The sequence below is a fragment of the Cajanus cajan genome, chromosome 2 (genome assembly GCF_000230855.2).
Source record: "Cajanus cajan strain Asha chromosome 2, NIPB_CcT2T_4, whole genome shotgun sequence".
NCBI classification, from domain to species: Eukaryota; Viridiplantae; Streptophyta; class Magnoliopsida; order Fabales; family Fabaceae; genus Cajanus; species Cajanus cajan.
Window position 1 is genome coordinate 57,017,743 of NC_138518.1, and position 22,356 is coordinate 57,040,098.

Genomic DNA, 22,356 nt, shown 5'->3' on the forward strand with positions numbered 1-22,356 from the left:
AATTAAAAATAAAATTATTTAAAAAATGTGGAGATAAAAAAACGGTTATAATCATATATCTTCGTTATATATACTAGTTTGCATTATATTAAAAAAAAATTTAAAAATAAAAAATTACTCGTAAAAAAATAGTTATTAAAAAATAAATAAAGAATAAAATGATTCATGAAAATAAAAAATATTTATTGTAAAAATAATTTATTAGTTTCAAATTCTTAAATTTGATTAAAAAATAATGTTTCTAATTTTTTAAAATAAAAAAATATAATGGTCCAAAAAAAGTAGAGACCAAGGTAGTTACTAAAAAGAGTATCTCCTTTATATATTAATATAGATAAATATAAATTAGTGTTTCTTGATTATTTATCTATTTTTGATTTTTTTTTAAATTTAGGTTTAAATAATTTTTTGATTTTTATAATTCATTTAATTTTTCTTTAATTTTTATAGTTTAAAATATCTCTCAGTCTTTATACATACCTTTTATTTTTTCCTTCTAGTCTGCATTTATTTTCTAAATCCAGAGAATAAAATGAGTGATCACTCCGCACATAAGTTATCATTTGATCTTCCAAAATATGAACAATGTTATACAATGCCATTCATACTTTCATCCTTTGTTCTTTCCAACTATCGATGTTCACTATTCACGTGATAAATAATTTGACTAACTTATTTATACATATGATCTGTAGATGCTCAACCCCGATATTCACATCAAATCATAGTTAATGGAATAATATTAAATGCTTTTAAATATGAAAAACATCAAATTAAGTTAAGTATCACATGATGAGTGGATCAAATTAAATATCAACTAAAATCAACAAAATATTAAATGTTCAATAATCACATCAAATTAAATTGAGTATCCCATGCAGCATGGATCAATTCAGGTAAAATATTTCTTGTTTAACTAGTGTGTTTTTATTTATTTAAGTGGGATAGATTTTGATAAAATGATACCTATATATGTTTTCTAAAAACGGAAAATGAATTATAAAAGAAGATTATGCAAATTAAAAAGTATTTTCTGAAAACAAATCATCATGTGCTCAATACAAATAATGTAAAAGCTTAAAAGAAAAAAACAAATTAGAATTAATTTTATACTTAAAATGTTAAATTTGTAGTTGAAATGGCATTAATGATGCCGCGTCGAAATAAACGGTGTAGACTTTCGCGTATCTACCCACTGTCGGCATATTTTTGCTCTATTATCATCCTTTCGTAGTCATACAGTGACCCTTAAAACTTATCCTACTTCATTTTAATACATCACCAATAAAGGCCAGTGATGACACGTTGCTTGAGAAATCAATAACATTAATTGTCAAAAATAAAAGAAATAAAACTTTAATTAGAAAAATGTTTTTTTTACCCTTATGTTCATTATATTCAAAACTTTAACTTCATTTAAAAATTGAGGCAAAAAATAATTTATAAATTTTCTCTTCTCAATTTATTAAAGTATTTTTTTTAAAAATAAAATCGTGAGAGTTTAATAAGTATAAAAGTGGGTAGTTGGAGAAAAAATAAATAAACATTAAAAATAAATACACATTATTTAATAAACATGTATTAATTATCAAGGATAAAAATAGAGAAAAAAAATTAATAAGTCATTAATTTTAGTAAAATAACAATGAAAAAAAATAAAAATTTTTGACAAAATAACTATAGAAAAAAAACGAAAAGAGTATCTTTTAAAAAATAGAATCAGAGACAAAGTAATATATATACCTCCAATTTCAACAAACATATGATGGAAATTAACACCTTGTGCCGGTAGCTAGTGGGTTGGGGTTGGTCTGGTCCCATTGGGGGGTTCTCATTTCTCCCTAGTTTACTTTTGTACCTCATGAATAAGACTATAATCCCCTTAATTTGAAAAGATTATAAAATAAGTTACTTTATTAAAAATATTTATTATATATATTTATTATATATTTTTAATATAAAAAAATATAAGTTTTTTACTTTTGTTGTGAATCTGAACAACAGTCTTTCTCAAAACTAATGCTAATAAAATCCTTAAGATTAAATGATTTGTCATCATATTACTGATTACGGCATAAATATTTTACTTTATACGGAAGGATCGAGATAGTGGTTAAATATTCAACATTCGGAGGATTTAATTAATGAAAAATTCTTTGTTTGACTTCTATAATGTGTAAAATTTGTTTATTAGTAATAATTATAGTATTATGAGCAAGATTAATCTTTAATTTAGTAGATTAAGAATAATTATGACAAAAAAAATGATGTTTTTTTCCTTGCCCGCGAATGGTTTAAAGGTTCGAGTTGTTCCTAAGATAACATATGCCTCCTCAAATTTTATTAAATATTTTGATCATTAAAAAAGTTAATGTTAAATTAAACTATATTTTAATATAATAAATTTTGTATATATCATTTTACTTTTATTTGATTATTTCGAGTATCTTTAGGATACCAGTTAATGCTTTCCTTTTCTATTGGGGCTGGAATTCTAGTGATTCTGACATTGTTGTCCCCAGGTGTTATCAACTCCATTCATTCAATTAAAACCATAAAAATAAAGGGCTCACTTACATGTAGGTTAACTATGGCCAATTTATCTAATGCATTGAGTGCTTTAAATGCTTTATTTATTATGTGCCTAAACGATTACCAACTACAAAAAACCACACAAGTTTAGAACTTACCAAGAAATGTTTAGGATTAACTTAACCAGAACTTGAGAGACTTCAACAACACACAAATTACAAAGGTCCTTTTTCCCCTGTGACAAAGACAATTTATATTTGTGCCCATCACCAATTTATGACTATTTGAAAGAAAAATGGGTTGACATTGAATTTCTAGAAAGTAGTCTCTGCCCACAATCTTTCACTAGTCACTATTCTCACTGGCCTTCAATCAAATTCTTCTTTTCACACCATATTTTACACTTGTCATGTTTTGGGTTTTGCATCTTTAAATGCCTAACCAACCCTTCTCCACTTCCACACACACCACATAGAGGAAAAGGCCAATAGTTCTTATCAGGCACATAAAGAATTGTGATGGGAAATTCCCTTATTCTCTTTATCTCTTTCTTCATCTTCAGCTTAGGACTCTTGGAGGCTCAAAAGGCTCCAGCTGTTTATGTGTTTGGAGACTCACTTGTTGATGTTGGCAACAACAATTACTTGACCCTTTCAATTGAAAAGGCAATTCTTCCTCACTATGGCATTGATTTTCCAACTAAGAAACCAAATGGCAGATTTACCAATGGCAAGAATGCTGCAGATTTAATTGGTAAGTGCTTCAAAATTCAATCTTCAAAACTTTAATACAATAAATTGTTTACCTTATGTTGGCACCTTTAAAGATGATAATCTTGATTCTTGTGAACATTATTGGTTCTATGCTATAGTCTCATCATTACCTTATATGATTCTCTATTTCAATATTAAACTTTGAGAATAACAAACTTCCTTTTTAAAGTGAGATTTTTCATCATTCAAATCTATCTATTCTCCCATGTATTTCTTAGTATTGTAATTAAGTTGTATAGTTTTTGTTTTGCATGTTTAAGTTACAACTAAGTCTTATAATTATAAAGCTTTGATTGCCTAAAATTTTGCTGTGGATTAAATATCTGCCATGGACAAAACTTTTTGAGGAAACACTTTAAGCCATATTCCTTATTTTCTGCAAAGTTTTCTCTTGTAAGAAAGTCACGGTTGATGGGATGCCTCCAAAAGCCATAAAAGGGTCATCAACATGGGAATCAGAAGCACATGTTTGTGGTGTATTGACTTCAGAGATGTATATATAATTTTTTAATATGTATGCTTTTATGTAAATAAGTCAAGTCTAATTAAGTCGTATTAATCTTGACTTGTAATTTTGAGTTGCAAAAAAAATTGATTATTTAAGTTTGGTTCATTTATTTAATTAAATTTAATTCATAAATAGTTCATGAATAATTTGACTCATTTACACTTTTATTATGATAAAGGTAATTGAATTTAACTTGTTAAAAAATAAATTTAATTCATTTAATTCACAGCTAATTCATGAATAATTTGACTCATTTATACTCCTATTATGAATAAAGGTAAAAGGAAAAGTTAAGGAAGTTTGTTTAAACAAATTAAGGTGGGAAAGAATAGATTCACATAAATTATTTTAGTTTTTATTGGGAGAACAGGGCATAGAAAACTTGTGGGGTCAAAAGTTTAAATGTCTTTGACTAATTGTTGTTCTTACTGAGGCAAGGTACTGGTAATAATAGTAATACAAATTGTATTTTGCTAATATTTGCATCAAATGAATGGTTGGTTGGCAGCTGAAAAATTGGGCCTACCCACATCACCACCTTATCTTTCCTTAGTATCTAAGGTCCACAACCACAACAACAAGAAGAATGTATCTTTCTTGGCTGGTGTTAACTTTGCCTCAGGAGGTGCTGGAATATTTAATGGATCAGATGATGGTTTTGTAAGTGCACTTATTTTTCTTAATTCTTTCTTTTTTCTTCTCTAATTTTGTTTTTATTCATTATGTGGGTCTCATTCACAAAAGATTATTGTAAAGTCTACAACCACTATGAGAGTATAAGTTAGGCATGGCAACGGAGCGAGGCGGGGCGGGTTTTACGTTCCCCGCCCCTGCTCTCGCAAATTTAAACCGCTCGTCCCCGCTCTCGATACTTGCTGGGCCTGGAGATAAAATTTGGGTCCTCATCTCCGCTCCCGGGGGTTCGGGTTTCCCTGTCCCGCCCCGCCTCCGCTCCTATTTTTTTTTTCTTTTTTCTTTTAAATAAATATGAACAATTTTAAAAAAAATAAAAAAAGTAAAATAATATAAAGTTTGACATATAAATATTTATAATTTTGATTTATATATATAAATAATTTTTTAATTATATTATTAAGTAGGGCGAGGACAGGGGTAGGTATGGGAGCGGAGGCGGGGTGGGTATTAATATTCCCGCCCCCGATTTTATCAATCGAGAATAACCCGAACCCGATAAACACAAGTTTTCCCATCCAAATCGGGACGAGTTCGGACGAGTACCCACGAGAGCAGGTTAGATTGTCATGCCTAGTATAAGTCCATGGTTTCAGCTAATTTTCATATGATAGATAATCACGATTTTTAATTTTTTGAAAAAAGTTAATAACACCCCACTATATATCACGATAAATTGGACACAATCTGATCATATTATGATTTTTCCCCATTCACTGTTTAGTGATATTTAATTTTATTTTTTAATTTACGAGAAAAATTAATAACATCAATTACATGTAATGCGAAAATTAGTTACAATTATAAACACATCGTGATCTTAAATGATACTTCATCTTGTACTTATTATAGATTCAAATTTTTAATTGATTTAATCCTTTATATAAAATCAAATCTATTATAATTTGAACTTTAAAAGAATATTTTGTTTTTATTTATTATTATGAAGTATTTTTCGTTGAATACAAGTACTAAATATATATATAAACATTCCTTTTTTTTTTTTGAATTTTATACATTTTTAAGTTTGAATTTGATCCATAACTACTTGGTTAAGTGACATGAGTCATTTGTTACTCACCCTAACTCAAGTTGATACAAATATATTTTTATTAAATTTATTTTGTGCTCAATAAATAAATAGAATTCATTTAATGTATATCCTAAAATTATAAATAGTCTCCTATTTTTGTTTTTGAAATACAAAAACTTTAGAAATATATAATATGTGTCTCATTAATTTAGGGATAATTTTGTAAAGAAGTAAAATTTTTATAACTTTTTTTATTATTTAATTTTAGTAAATTAGTTATTTGAATCTTGGATCAGATACGAGGCACTGCAACAATTTTCCCTTGTTTACTGTTTAGTGAGTTCTACATCAAATTCATTCAAATAATAAATAACATATCAAATTACATCAGTAACATTTCTTTCCATCTAAAAAGAAAGCACTTTACCAAGAAAAGGAGAAAATAAATAAAAATAAAATGACCCTAAGTACTACACTACTAGTAGATGTTCCTCTAACTCAGAATTATAAGAAAAAAGACAAAATAAGGAAAAAATTTCCCCAACTGAGCTATCCCCTCTGGATGAACTTTTCTTGTAGAGGCAATCAATACCTTTGACAAAGCAAGTGGACTACTACTCTCAAGTGCATGAACAACTGAAACAACAAATAGGAGCATCTACTCTTGAGAAACATCTCTCAAAGTCCATCTTCATTGTGGTGATTGGTAGCAATGATATTTTTGGTTACTTTGACTCAAAGGATCTTCAAAAGAAAAACACCCCTCAGCAGTATGTGGATTCCATGGCTTCCACATTAAAGGTGCAACTACAGGTAAACACAATAGTTGTGAATAGCATGCAGCTACTTATATTATTACTTCAATTGTCAATCTTAAACTTTAGGGTACGTTAATTTGGATAAATAATTAAGATTAAATTACATTTTTAAGTCCCTATAACTATAACATCTAATTGATAATTTTAGTTCTTCAATTTTTAATTTTGTAATTTCATTTATTCAATTTTTATAAAATTTATAATTTTGATCTTCTCATTAAATGTCTATTCACTAATTATTAAAATTATAGTATTGAACATGATCTACCATTAAATAAATTACATGAAAATTCATATTTAATATATTTAGACTAAATTACGTTTTTAGTTCTCATTTTTATTCTATTTTTATTTTATTTTACCATTTTTGTGATAAAAAAAATAAGAATTAAAAATAAAATTTAGTCTAAATATTTATTATTATTTAATTTACTTAATGTAACATCATGATCAACATTATAATTTTAATTATTATCAATAAAAAAACTAAAATTATAAATTTTATAAAATTGGGTGACTAAAATTATGAAATTAAAAATTAATTGATTAAAATTGTAAAATAGATATTATAAGAGAAAGAAAGTGTATGTAATTTAGCCATATAACTTAATTAAGCATATATTCTATAAAATCTCATTACATTGATGCCTTGAGTGCTTCTGCCATAAATTGGATCTTTAGACTCAATGAAATAAACAACAAAAACCTTACTTTAATAAACTACACCAAGAGTTTTTAAATAGATTTTAAAAAGTTCATGGGAGTTCTTAACTATTTTCACAAGCTCAAATAAAGCTTCCATAACTCTTTCAAACGTGCTTGGAATTAAAAGTTAAAACGCAAAGCTTGTGTTATTTACATATACTTGCATTTTGATTTGGTAACCTTTTGGCAGAGATTATACAACAATGGGGCAAAGAAATTTGAGATTGCTGGTGTTGGTGCAATTGGGTGCTGCCCAGCATACAGGCTCAAGAACAAAACGGAATGCGTTTCAGAAACCAATTACTTGTCTCTTAAATATAATGAAGCTCTTCAATCCATGTTAAAGAAATGGAAATTGGAGAATAAGGACATAAGTTATTCCTATTTTGATACTTATGCTGCTATTCAAGACCTTGTTCACAATCCATCTTCATACGGTACCAACACATTATCCCATATCTCTTTACATTATAATTACCTTAGACATTGGGAATTAAGACACCATTATATAAACAACTTGTTTAACATAATGTGTTTAAAATACTTAATAAAAATTAGGTTTAATATGTTTGTTATCTTTTTAGGTAAATATCAAGAATTTCAGTATTAATTCCTGCAATTTTTAGTTGGTTTTGGTACTTGTAAATTTTTAAAGTTTTGAAAATAGTTTCTAGTTTCTATCATAATCTAATACTTTTTGTTAATGCATTTAACCATGTCATGTTATCTACTTATAAGATAAATACTAATTAATTGGAATTTTAAGTTGGTAGAAAAATAAGGTGATACTCCCCTACAATTCCGATCTAGAGCATTCTAATCCTCTCATTTAATAAATGACTATCAGGAATGAAAAAATCTTTTATTTTTTAAGTATACATATAAATAGCTTTAATGTTTATAGAATATAGAACATTTCTTCAAATATAGTACCTAACTAATATTTATTGATTTTTCAATAGCATTTTGTTTATTATCCTAATTTATATTATTCATTTATTTATTGATAATACAACCATTTAAAAAAAATTACGAAGAACAAAATCGACAAATTTTTTTACAGGAAACAAAACAAACTTTTGTTATACTTGCCATGATAAAAAAAACATAGTATTTAACTCTTGAAATTATCATAACAATTTTATAATCAATAATCTTCTATTGGTAATCAGTTTACAAAACTTGTAATAAAATCTAATTCCTACGGTTGATTTCATGATTCTAATCATTTCTAATTTTAAATAGGAAAAAATTTAGTCACAATGAAATGAATGAATTCTAATTTGCTCCTATATTTTTTTAAAAAAAAATTATAAGTATTATTTTTTTATCCTTATAAAATATATAACTTTTGGTTGTAGTTCTTGTAAACTATTATTCTTTGATTTTTATACCTCTAAATTTTAAAGTCACTATTTTTAAACCTTAACTATCATTTTAAGATAAATAAATAATATTTATTTTAATAATTATAAAAAAATATTTAGGGATTCATACTAAATTAGTGTCATTAAAAATTGTGGAATATATTTAAAAAAGCTGCTCTACCTTTTAATAAGTAATTAATATTGATCACATAATAATATGAATTATAAACAATACTTTCAAATTTTAAAGAGATAAAAAATAAAGAACAAATGTTCTGAGAACTATAATCAAAATCTATTTTTAAACTTAAGAACATATTTAAACTTTTTAAATAATATATTTATATTAAGTCTGGATAATTGCTTAGATTGACATGAGCAGAATGAGGTTTTTAAAGCAATTTATATTTTTTTTTCTTCAGGATTTGTTAATGTGAAAGGTGCATGTTGTGGACTTGGTGAGCTGAATGCTGAATTTCCATGCCTTCCAATTTCGAAGCTTTGTTCAAACAGACAAGATCATATTTTCTGGGATCCATTCCATCCAACAGAGGCAGCTTCTCGCATATTTGTGGATGAAATTTTCAATGGACCTCCAAAATACATATCTCCTATTAATATGGAACAGCTACTTGCTATCTGAATTTTGTAATAGCTTTTCTTTCTTGTGGGATTACTTGTCATCAAACAACTATAGAATAAATTAGAAAGGAAAAAAAAAAGAATTAATTAAATTAAATTAGACTCTTCCTGTGTAACATCCTTGCAAATATTCCTATAGATATAAAAATATTTTTGTTGTTTGCATACAAAAAAACACATAAAAGTATTTCTTGAAAGATTAATTTAATTTTCTTACACTTAATTAATACCAAATAAAAATGTATATAAAATAAAAGTAACCACCAGAATTTGTTTAGTAGTGAAAAATTGTAATAATATATACAAAGTTATATGTCCAAATCATGTCACTGTAATTGTAATTTTTGCTCATAAAAAATTTATTTAAACAAAAGTCTCTCACATTATGTTAATTAACTTAGTCATCTAAATAATAATAAGATATTTAACAAGTAATGAAGATATAAAAGATGTTATTTCTTTTAAGGAGAAAGACTTAAGATATTTCATTCATAATAAAGTAAACAATATATCTTAAAATAAAATTGAAATCATGGTGACTAGTAAAAGATCTTGATGACTTTACAAGGGTATGATCGACTCAATTAATTTGTCCCCTATAAAACAACTACAAATTTCGAATTAGAATTAATGAGAAGCACACATTTATCTACAAGTGATCCATATTCTATGTGGTATATTACTATATTGTGCGTATATGCATATCATCTACATTATTATTTTTTTACTTGATGATTACACCAATAACATCATACGATATTCAGTATATAAACAAATATATTTATATATAAAATTTAACTTCTCAAATAAGTGGCTAAACATAAAACACTATGAAAAATACATTTAATTAGGCATTATTGACTTCTTTAAAAATGTATTGTTTTTTTTTTCATATTTGATGACAAATTTGAGCTCATAATCTCAAAATGTGTTTCGTATGCTTTTGTCATGTGTCCTTTACTCGTGTTTAGTAAAGAGGAAATTAATAGAGAGAAAAGTGTAGAAAAATAGAATGAAAATAGAAGTTGTTTAATAAGAAGGAAATAAAAGAAAAATAAAGTGGAAGTAGATTTTTTTTATAGATAATTTTGTTTAAAAATAAATATATTAATGTTAATATTATTTTTAAATAAATAAATAAAAATAATTTTAGAAATAGTTTTATTTTAACATAATACATATTTATTTATTATTGTTATATTATTTTTAAAATAAATAAATATAATATTTATAACATTGTTCCTCACACTTTTTCCACAATTACTTCCTCACACTTTTTCCTCAATTTTCTTTTACCAAACATAATTACTTTATTAATTTTCACACACTTTTCTTCGCTTTTCTACTTTTCTCCTCTACTTCCCTTTTTTTCAAACATAACCTTAAAGATTCAAAAGGTCTATCGTCCTTCAGTGTCTAAGGGACAACAATCATTTTAAGAATTAAAAAGTGTTGGGATACAAACAAGTCTCACATCGATAAAATAAGAGAAGAAATAATAACTTATAAAGCACATACATACTCCAATGATTAAGAGACATTTTGGGTGATGACTAAAAACAAAACCAAAGTTGTGTATGGAATAACCTTATAAAAATAACTTTTATAAAAATATCCTCTCAGACAAATACCATAGAATAACCCATCAGTGATACCTTATAAAGTGATAATGTGATATATAAAAACAACTTTTGTTGCATATAAGATTATGTCCCTTGTTTGATAGGAGAATTATTGAGATACAAATAAGTCTCACATCGATAAAATAAGAGAAGAATTAATAACTTATAAAGTACACATATACTCCAATGATTAAAAGACCTTTTGGATGATGACAAAAAATAAAACCGTGAGAACTTAGGCCCAAAGCGAACAATATCTCATCATTATAGAGTTATGTGTGAAATAACCTTATAAAAATAACTCTTATAAAAATATCCTCTCAAATAAATATCATAAAATAACCCTATCCAAAATATTACTATCATTATCATTCTCTATTGAAAGAAAGCTCATTTTACCTTTATATATAATCATCATTTTGCATACTTCATATGTAAAAGGAGACATAACAATTCCAATCGTTTAAAATGAATTTAATGCAGAAAAATCTCCCTTTTCAATTATAGGGAATTTAGCATAGGCATACTCCATCCAGTATGATATTGCTGGAATGCGAGACATTCTATAATGAAATTCAAAAACGAGCGTCCTCACTTTCAATGATGGAAGCCTCCCATGATCTTCTTTTCTCTCCTTTCTCACTAATAGTCACAAATATATGTCATAACATCCTTTTTGTCAAAAATCCTCACTTAAACCCTTAATCATACAAGCACAACACATATAGGAAAATCCATTTTTAAACATATCATGGTATCCTAACAACCTTATTAGAATCCCAACAAAACATGATCACATCCAATTAAACATTACCATCATAGAGCATGATTAATCATTTAATTAAGTTATATAATTATCGGTAAAAGGAAATTCATACAAAGGGATGACTATACTATACAAAATTAGTTATGGGGAAGGAGAGTATGCAAGGAGTTGTACTTACCTAGAACAAATATCTAATGATGATTAATCCTAACTCATAAGTGATTAATCATATTATGAGATTTTTTAAATATAATGTCTAATAATGGTTAACAAAAAAAAATAGTTATACTTACAAATGTCATTAACCTCGTGCACTAGTGGGCATTAGATGCTTGAATTTTAAGGTGTAAGATAACTAGGACCCAAGCCATATCCCATGTAGCCTAAAAATTATAATACAATAACACACGTCAAAAGGACATAAATACACATTGCATACATGAAAACTCAAATGTAAATACACATTTTTATTCAACTTCTCACTCAAATGCACTTATGTTTGAAATTTGTATATTACAAAGAAAAAAGAGAAAGTTTCCTTGGAAGTGTCAAACATTACACTTTATGATTTGGGACTTGTCTAAATAAGGTACTTTGAAGGTTATTGCAAGTGTGAGTAATTTAATGTGTTTTTAAAATATGAATCATGTTCAATATGTTGTGTTGAACTTGATTGTAGAAATACCATTGCGAAATGTAGTGGCTTTAGAGGATGATTATTGGTTTTCCATCTAAAAATTGTCCACTAATGTTTTTGTATCATCTTGATTTTTAATGATACAAAGTACATAATTGTTGGTGTTACTCTTTCAATTTTAGGTAGTCTTTCCTAATTTTTAACATTAAAGAGCAAATAAGATACAAAAATAGATAGGTAGCCTCTTTTCTTAACAATGTCATGTGTAGACCTTTTTAGATTCATTTAGTATCATTAAATCAAATATAAGGAATTTTGATTTTAGTGTAAACGAAATTTCTCAATTCACAATTATACAAAAATGTAGTTTAAATAAAAAATTAAACAACTTAAGAAATGATAATCAAAATTTTAATATAAATAGAACTTCACAATTAACAACTAAAAAATATTAGTTTAAAATACAAAATAGAAAATCTTCAGATATGAAAATTGAAAGAAACATGCGCTTTCACTACAAAATATTATCATGTAGGCTCTACAACCTCTCAATTCATTCATAATTACATAAAATATTAGTTGAAAATACTAAGTTAAAACTTTTCATAATTAAAAATTGGCAAGAGTTGCGCCAACACAGACTCCGACTTCCACAAATTATGATGTAGGTTCTGTCACTTGGACAGACCTTAAAGCAGTAACCCTCCCAAGTGCAATGAAGGTCATTGATCTAGGCCATGGACCTTTTTGATCATCCATTGACCCCATCCAGGTAAGTATTTTGTTTAGTGTGATACCTTTTGATCTTATAGCTTATTCTTCATATTACTTTAGCTAACTTTTTTGATATGGGACTTATTTTAACCGAGTACCTATGCCTCCCAAGAAGTTATATCAAATTCAAAGAGTTTCGTCCAAATTTAATCACTAACAATACTATGTTATGAAATTAGTCATACAAGCATAATTGGAAACATGGTGGATTAAGTAAATGATTCTTGCATTGCCTTCTAAAAAATTGAATTCTAATTTTGTATCTTTTTGGTTTTTAATTGTTTAAATTGCGATGCTTCTTTCATTTTGTCTTTTATCTTTTGTAATTTATTATATCATTAAAAATCGTAGACAATATAATATGATGTAACAAGTTTTCATGTTGAACAATGTTAATCTTATATTAAGTGTTAACAGATTATTTTTAGCATCACTAAAAGAGCAAGAAAGGCCAAACCAAAATGAAGCACCTAGAAGTAGTAATTATTAATTCAAGCATACTTAGAATGATGATATTTTGCTCGCTTTTATATTTTATAGAACAATGAATTATTTCACGACCAATTAACATTTTTCATGAAAACCCTTTTGAAACATTGATTTAAGAGTGATTACTTCAAGTTGTATTGGATGAGTTTAAGACATTTAAAAAAGAAAAAAAAATGAAGAATATATAAATTGTAGTTTCATAGGAGACAAAAATTAAAGATTAAGTGAGAATCTTGTTTGATTTGATTTGACTAGAAACATGTTTATGAAATTTTGATTTGAATTCATATGAATCGTATGATAAATGACTATCCTTATGAACTATATGATATCTTGGAGGCACCATGTGGCAATCTTGTGTATAGAATCAATTGAAAAATGCGGTACATATGATCCAATATCATCATCTAATAAACCTTATCTAAACTAAAATAAGATACATTATTATTAAAGTGGATGGTCAACCTCAATTTCAATGAATAAACTAATATTTATTCCAATGATTATTTCTATAATCTAGGATGCAACATGTTTACAACTCTTAAAAAACTTGCATTGAAACACATAAGAAATATGAATTTACTTTCTATTCAAGTGGAAAAAATGACAATATGATAGTTATATTTGTTTAAAACACTATTTAAATTTAATATAAATAAAAATTTTCAATTCATATAAAATATTAGTTTAAAATACAAAGTTAAAAATATTCAAAATTGAGAATTGATAAGAGTCATGCGAACGCAGGCTTCCACTACCATAAATTATGATGTAGGCTTTGCCACTTGGGCATACCTTAGTGCAACACTCTTCCTATATGCAATGAAGGTCACTATTCTAGGCAATGGATCTTTTTGATTGCCCATTGACCCCATCTAGGTAATTATGTTGTTTAGTGTCATGCCTTTTGATTTTATAACTTTTTTGATATGGGACTTATTTTAACCGAGTACTAAATTCTCCCAAGAAATTATCTCAAATTCAAAAAGCTTTGTCCAAACATAATCACCACCAATACTATGTGATGAAATTAGTCGTACAATCATAATTGAAAACACAATGGATTGATGAAATGATTCTTCCATTGCCATTTACAACAATTGATGCATGATTTTGTATCTTTTTTGGATTTTAATTGTTTAAATTGTGATGTTAGTGGTGCTATTCTTTCATCTTGGTATCGTATTCTTTTTCAATTTATTATACCATTAAAAATAATAGACAATATAATAACAGGTAGCAAGCCTTGAATGACAGTTGTGTTTTTGAAATAACATCACATGCATATAGAACTAGATTGAAACGTTGCATACCATATTGTCATGAATCTTGAATGTGTCGATATGAATTATTATATATATATATATATATATATATATATATATATAATATATACTATTAGATCAAATGACGAATGACCCCTCAAAATCTATGTTTTAATGATAACAAATATATGTGTTTTTGTGAAGCATGAATAAACTGTTATAAGATGATAGCGTAGATCATTTAAAAGAATGTATTACACTAAGTCTTATGCATATCCACATATTAGCTTGAATGTATTGTTTATTATAGGAAAATGTATTTATTACAATATTTATTATGTATGATGTTCATATCATCTATTTTCAATGTATACATTTACATATCGAAGGAATAAAAGCTTATTTGGTATTTGGAATGACTATAATTAGACGAGATTTGCTTTTTGTTATAAAATGGATAAGAATATCCCTTGAGGTATGTGAAGTCAGCTAAAAGTCATTTTAGTCTGACATATGCTAGAGTTTCTTACCTTTTGTACCCAAAAGTTGATAAGTGACATCATTAATCAGATAAAAAATGACCATTTGGTGAACACATCTACACTCAAGGAAGGAATGAAACAAACTACAAGAAAAAGACTTAAGCATTTGTAAGGGTTACCTTCCATTATTGCATATATAAGAAACATGAACAAGTTTAGAGGAAAAAGGAATGCATAATCTAATTCTTCATTCTTTCTCTTTGTAAAGATTTCCTTTGTACTTAAATTATTTGTCATGTCTTGTATGTAAGATGATTATTTGTTAGTTTACTAAGCTTAAACTTTATGATTTTAGCTTGAAGCCTAAATAAGTTTTTTTATTATTATTTAAAGAATACTTGATATAGAGAACTATGGAGGCTTTGCTTTTTAAACAATACTTAGGTAATTTTCTTGAAGAGACAAATCAAAGAACACTTTAGTTTAGTCATGTTGGGATACAAGCAAAGTCTCATATCGTTCAAACAAGAGGATGGACATGAGTTTATATATACACAGTTGTCTCCATTGGTTAAGAGACCTTTTGGGTAATGTCCAAAAGCAAAATCGTGAGGGCTTGAGCCCAAAGCGGACAATATCTCACCAATGTGGAGACATGTGTATATGTGTGGTAACCTCCAATGCACAAGAAGTGGTATCAGAGCCGATGGTCTGATCAGGTGACCGGCTCGACGAGTATGATGGTTGGCAGGTGAATCCAAGTTTGGGATTCCTTGTGTTGAAAGTCTTCCTAACGGTGAGTCTATGTGGAAGAGAGTCTTCCTGGTAACATGGAGGGTTAGGAGGCGTGTCCCGCCGTCATGAGGGAGGTCATGATGGAGCGGTGGTGCGGTGGTGCAAGAACTTAGAGCATGAGTGAGCTTTGTGGGGCCACAATTGGAGGATTGTTGGGATATAAGAAAAGTCCCACATCGTTCAAACAAGAGGATGGACATGAGTTTATATACACACAATTGTCTCCATTTGTTAAGAGGCCTTTTGAGTAATTGTCCAAAAGCAAAACCGTGAGGGCTTGAGCCCAAAGCGAACAATATCTCACCAATATGGAGACATGTGTATATATGTGGTAACCCCCGATGCATAACAAGTCAATAGTGGCTTATGAAAGAATACTTTTGTATCTTTGTGAAAGATAGTGAAACTTGATCAATTGATAAAGATCTGATCATAGTCTCGATGGTTGAGACAAACCAATATAAAATATCTTATGTTTTTTGCTTTACTTCATCTACAACATTCAACCCTTGTGTTTCCTTTGCTGCTTACGAAAAAAGTGTTTTAAGTTTTTGATAGACATAATTCCACCCCTCCTTGTGTCTATCTTTACTCCATAATTACATGTGTTTTGTTTGTGGTTGCCTGACCTTACTCCACACTAAGAGCATGAGTGTAACGTATCTCACTCCCTTATTTGTTATTTCTTACTTGTGTTTGGGTTGAACACCACTTGCAAGAGAATAGATAACTCATTTTCTTTTTCTTTGTTTCTATTGCATTATATCTTATTGTACCCCAATTTTGTTGTGCGATATTTGAGGGTCATAGTCAAAATCTCGCTGTAGGTTCGAGAATACAATGGAGAAGATTGTGGAGGATCCTTTAGTTTACAATTATAATTCACCTTGGATAGTTGTAAAAGATGATGATTAACAAGTTAATGTTTTCATCATACCAAATAAAGTAAATTGGAATGTTGTCAAAGTGTTGATAGAGATGTTTATCATACAAATTTTTCTTATAGTACTCACATTTCTATACAATTATATCTATATGAAAGTTATGTTGTTTTGAATGTACGCATATGTGATTGCCATGTAGAAGACTGCACTATCTTAAGATATGATACTATTCTTTTTTTCAACAAAAGGCCTCAAATACTTGAATGTTTATTTTACACTTCTTGCATTTACATATACATGACCTTGTAACAAACAAAAAAATAATAGAAGTTTTTGTTTTAAACTTCTATGAAAAGTTTGGAACAAAATACAAACAAAATAAAATAAAGCCTAACTTTTTTAGCCAAGGATGATTTCAAAAAAGTGGATCATAAAACTAATTTAAAATGTTAATAGTTGTGTGAAGACCCATTGAAAAAAAAAGTTAGATCAATTATAACTACATCAAGCATCGATATTCTGAATTCCTTCAAGTATCCTATATCGATACTCTTGGATACATACCTATAGAGTATCTAAGAATTTGAAAATATTATGAAAATCCAATACATTTGCATATGTAACCTTATGGAGGTTACATTCATCCTTACACACACATATTAGGGGGTGTATACGATGAGGATGACATTTCTACGTGAGAATGAAATCAACACCACCACCATTATTTCCACCACCACCAACACCATTAAAATATATAATATGAGAATGACATTTTTATGTGAGAATGAGAACTATCACTCTTAATCATTAGATTAAAATAAAAGGTTGTGATTAAAACACTCACTAAAATATATTGTGTTATCTTACTTATTAGATTAATCTTTCAAAATTTTCTTACTTACTCACCTTTTCATTGTTGATGCCACAACCAACATTTTTAAATTCACATTTAAATAAAACATATAATCTAAACACAAATAAAAATATTTTTTTAACTAAGAATTATAAGGGGCAGCGCAAACGCAGGTCCCCATTACCACAAATTATGATGTAGGCTTTGCCACTTGGACAAGCCTTAGGGTAACACCCCTCCCAAGTGCAATGGAGGTTATTACCCTAGGCCATGGACCTTCTTGATCATCCATTGACCCCATCCAGGTATGTATATTGTTGAATATCATTCGCTTCATTTTTTTAGCTCATCCTCCATACTACTTTGGCTAATGTTTTTGATGTGGGACTCCTTAAAAATGGGTACTTCAGTGACTAATACAAGTGATTTATTATCTAAGATAAGAGAGATTTGCCACCCAAGAATGGATGGATGGGGGTCTCAAGTTACAAGTTCTCCTTCCAATCATGATAAATAGGATGCGCTAATAACCTAGTTGTAGAAGCACAAGTGTAATGGTTTCACGAGAATGATATTTGGTTTGACATCTAAATTTCTTGAAACATATTTTTCTATCTTATTCAATTTTAACGATACTAAATATACAATTAGGGATGTTATTCTTCAATTTTAGGTATCATTTTGTCATGTACATCAATATAAACTAAAGAAGACATAAAGAGATGTTATATGTTGGCCTTTCCAGATTAATTATAGAATCTAAATCAATCATTATGAGACCAAAACAAAACAAAGTAGCAACTAGAAAATACATCAAGGTTAAAATATGATTTTATTTCACTATCATATTTTTTATAAGCAAGCAATGAATCACATTATAAAATCATATATAAATTATAGAATTTGTATAGTCAATTAAATAAATTTGGTGAATCACATTGTTTCTATGTATGAAATAATACACAAATACTAAGTAACGTGATGTAGTCTTTGTCACCATTTCCACAAATTGTGATGTAATCTTTGTCACTTGGGTAGACCTTAGAGCGACACTCTTCCCAAGTGCAATGGAGGTCATTGCCCTAAGTTTAATAATATCATACTAAGACTTTCAAAGACAATTACCAAAAATGTTTCACACAATTTGAATATAATTGGGACAATAAGCATGTTTTCAAGGGTTTGATCCTTGACCTTTGTATGGAAAAGACTTTGTTATGAGAAACAAAACTTACTTTGGTGATCTTTATGCCTAGAAAGAAATTAGTCTCCAACTATCAATTTGAGGATATCTTTGTTACAAACCAAAACTTTGGATTATAGTGTTAAACAAATAGAAATGAACCTAAAAATAGTATATTTTTCAAATGTGCCAAGCACATTCCTTTGGCTCTTTGGTGTCTTTTTGAAGGTTTGGAGTACGAGAGAATTGTCAAGGACCACCATGTATCCAAGATATGTATTCTTTTTTTTTTTTTAATTTAGGAAAGATAATTAATAACACTCAATTATGTGTCATGTGAAAATTAGTAAGGACTATGTTGATCATAAATCATCTAAAAATTTCTCCCAAAGTAGATTCTAAAGAAAAGGAACATTTGATTAAGGCTATTGCATAAATTAGGTGATGATAAAACAATCTCAACTATTTGCATGTATATTGGTTGGATGGGTGGTTCCTTTAACTTAAAGGCTGAGAAAGAAAATTGATACAAGAGAGAAATGGTAACATCATTAATCAAACATTATTCAAAACCTAAGAAAAAGGTTTGCTTCAAAATTTGAGACGAGAGATCAATCCTCAACAAGCCTGATTGTTTCATAAGAATGACCACTGAGTTAAAGATAGTTATTGAATAAGAATTTTTTTGTTGTTGAAATTTTTGCAAACTTCACTAAGAGTGGCACACCTTTCAATTCAAATTCAATCAACATCAATAAATATTACCAATTATTATTGTACATTTCATTACATGTCAAATGTGTTAATTATCTTCAAATCTTTAGAGCTTCAATGCACAAAAAAATAGTTCATCTACATTAGAAGAATAATCTGATTAGTCCAGTTCCCTCTATATAGATTTAAGTAACGTGATATTTATATAAATTCATGAAAAACATTAAATTTGTCATTTAACCAACATTTTCATTTCCATTGATCCAAGTAAATAGTGTCACAAATCAAATGAATTTGATATAAAGATTTTGTTCACACACACACACACACATATATATATATATATATATATATATAATTTTATAACATAAAACAATTTACTTAAAAACACAATTTACTTAAACAAATATAAACATGAAGCTTCTTGAAGAAAAGTTCAAAGAATTGGACCTCTAAACTAAGACTTCAAGGCATTTTCCTTGAGAGAAAATGTTCATCTTGAACTTCCTTTGGTCAACGGTCTTTGCATGCTCATAGAATAGCTAAGACCATGGTATTACATGTCAGCTTAAGTAGCATAGTTACTTTCTGTTGGTGCTTTCAAACTGAAATTTTTTTTAAGCTTCTAAATACTAATCAAAGAAAATTTGGAACACTTGAACAAATCTATTAGTACTCCACATGAAAACTCTTCATGGTTAAAACTTAAAACTAAGAATTTGTCATTATTAAAACATACATTAAGGTAGGACTCAACAGTAATTTGTAAGATCAAATAAAAAAAAAATATTTTCCTTAACACTATATATGTTTTAATCCTCAAAGTTTAAAATAGTGTAGATAAAGGAGTATAGTTATTAACCTTATTTTGTATATGTAATCAAGTAGTTGTATTTTTCACCAAATTATTGCTAAATTTTTATATATAGTTTTTTTCTTTGTTGAAATGTAAAAGATTAATTAATAATAAATATATGTGATATTTGTTGGAATGAGCTCTAATGTCCAATGTATTTTTATACCATAACTTTAATGTATAAATATTTGATTATTTATGTACTATATTGGTCTCTTAACAATCTAGTAGCTTAATAACTTAGACTCTTTACATCTTTAACATTGTCTGGAGGAAGTTTCATTTTGAAACAATTTATATAAACACATTTAAGTTATTTTTTTGTTTATTGTATAACATACTAATGTATTGAATATTTTTTTTCGTTCAATAATACCTTATGGATCTATTAACCCCAAAATCAAAATAAATACACATTTATACATATTATCAATACGTATGTAAAGGAGAAATAAAAAAATTGTGCACATAATATAAGTTTTTCATAAAACTCAAGTTAGCTGTGTAGAGAAGTAGAATGAGAAAACACTCACCTCAATTATGATTAACTCTTTCAGTATATCTCATTCGTCTAATAGGACAACAATTAAGTTTTATCATACAAAGAGGGTCTCATTGAGCATAAATTAAAAGCCACTCCATCATAGGTTGTTTAGGGCACAAACCTAGGACAATATCTATCAATTAATTAGGTATTATAATAATAACTGCCGACCATAATTAACATATTATAAATTAAAGAATAATTTTTAATAATTGATTAATGTTAATTTATAAAATAGATTAATTAAATAATTAATCCAACAATATCAAGTGTGACTTGATTGTGAGATTTCATTAAACAATAGAATATTATTTTTAAAATATTCGTTGTAATGACCTCTTATGCCATCACATTGAACACACAACAATTACATCATAGTAGGGCAAAAACTAACCTAGGATTTTCATGCATAACAATTTATGAATATTCGCGCAACACTATATATATATATATATATATAGATGATAGATAGAGAGAGAGAGAGAGAGGATGGACCTACTTACTTCAAGAGTAAGTCTATCTAGGCTTACTCCACTCAATGACTCATGTTCTATATCAAATTTTAACAATTCAATGTTAAATTAAAATTTCTTAATGCATAAATCAAGTTTGCAAATATTTGAAATCTATTTGATATTCTATTTCATTAATTCAAATTGACGGATAATTATAAAAATATTTTATACATTGATTTGAATTAATGAAATAGAGTATCAAATAATTTTTAATTTTTAAAACTTTGCAAAATTTATGTATGTATTAAAAACTTTTAATTCAACGATTGGATCATTAAAATTTGATGTAGAACATGAGTTATTGAGTATAGTAAATCTAAGTAGATTTGCTCTCGGAGTCAGCAGGTCCTTTCTCTCTTTCTCTCTCTCTCTCTCTCTATATATATATATATATATATGTATATATATATATATATATATATATATATATAGATTGATAACATACTTTCATCTATTTTTTAGTTGGAATATATGAGCAACTGTAAATTCGACCTTAAAGAGCAACATATACCAAATTTTAAAGACAAAATATCACTCATTCCTTTTGATTTGATTAATTTGTATAAAGGATATTATAGTAATTTGAAATTTATTTTTAAAAAATAAAGGCTTAATTGCATTTTTGATCCCTCAAGTATTGCAATTGTGCAATTTTGATCCTCAAGGTTTTAATTGTGTAATTTTAGTCCCTAAAGAATTACAATTGTGCAATTTTTGTCCTTTAATTTTTAATTGAACACTTTTAGTCCCTCAAATATCATAATTGTGCAATTTTAGTCCCTCAAATATCATAATTATGAAATTTTAGTCTCTCTCATTACAAATTTAATAATTTTAATATATAAATTAAAAGTTACTAACAATAACTTTTATACTGGTTTGATATATATTTATATTTTTGTAAAA

The 22,356-nt window shown here is 27.5% G+C and overlaps 1 protein-coding gene and 3 non-coding genes across 4 annotated transcripts; 1 reads left to right on the forward strand and 3 right to left on the reverse strand.

The window, feature by feature from the left end:
- Window positions 1-2,845: 2,845 nt before the first annotated feature.
- LOC109811296 (GDSL esterase/lipase At5g55050) lies at window positions 2,846-9,168 on the forward strand. The gene is made up of 5 exons (XM_020374993.3): window positions 2,846-3,285; window positions 4,322-4,473; window positions 6,119-6,352; window positions 7,253-7,499; window positions 8,852-9,168. The coding sequence occupies exons 1-5, from the start codon at window positions 3,051-3,053 to the stop codon at window positions 9,070-9,072; spliced, it is 1,089 nt and encodes a 362-aa protein (XP_020230582.1). The 5' UTR covers window positions 2,846-3,050; the 3' UTR covers window positions 9,073-9,168.
- Window positions 9,169-12,716: 3,548 nt separating this feature from the next.
- On the reverse strand, window positions 12,717-12,876 carry LOC114916685 (U1 spliceosomal RNA). The gene has a single exon (XR_003805268.1). It is a non-coding gene; the product is annotated as a U1 spliceosomal RNA (small nuclear RNA).
- Window positions 12,877-14,087: 1,211 nt separating this feature from the next.
- LOC114916686 (U1 spliceosomal RNA) lies at window positions 14,088-14,246 on the reverse strand. Its single transcript, XR_003805269.2, has one exon. It is a non-coding gene; the product is annotated as a U1 spliceosomal RNA (small nuclear RNA).
- A 3,544-nt stretch (window positions 14,247-17,790) lies between these two features.
- Window positions 17,791-17,951, reverse strand: LOC114916684 (U1 spliceosomal RNA). The gene has a single exon (XR_003805267.1). It is a non-coding gene; the product is annotated as a U1 spliceosomal RNA (small nuclear RNA).
- Between the last annotated feature and the right edge of the window lie 4,405 nt (window positions 17,952-22,356).

What these genes read in the sequence shown, in the direction of transcription:
- LOC109811296 (XM_020374993.3), top strand. Translation starts at nt 3,051, where the DNA reads ATGGGAAATTCCCTTATTCTCTTTATCTCTTTCTTCATCTTCAGCTTA. An exon ending in ATGGATCAGATGATGGTTTT is followed by an intron (nt 4,474 to 6,118) that starts GTAAGTGCACTT and finishes CTTTTCTTGTAG; the next exon opens with AGGCAATCAATACCTTTGAC. An exon ending in TCACAATCCATCTTCATACG is followed by an intron (nt 7,500 to 8,851) that starts GTACCAACACAT and finishes TTTTTTCTTCAG; the next exon opens with GATTTGTTAATGTGAAAGGT.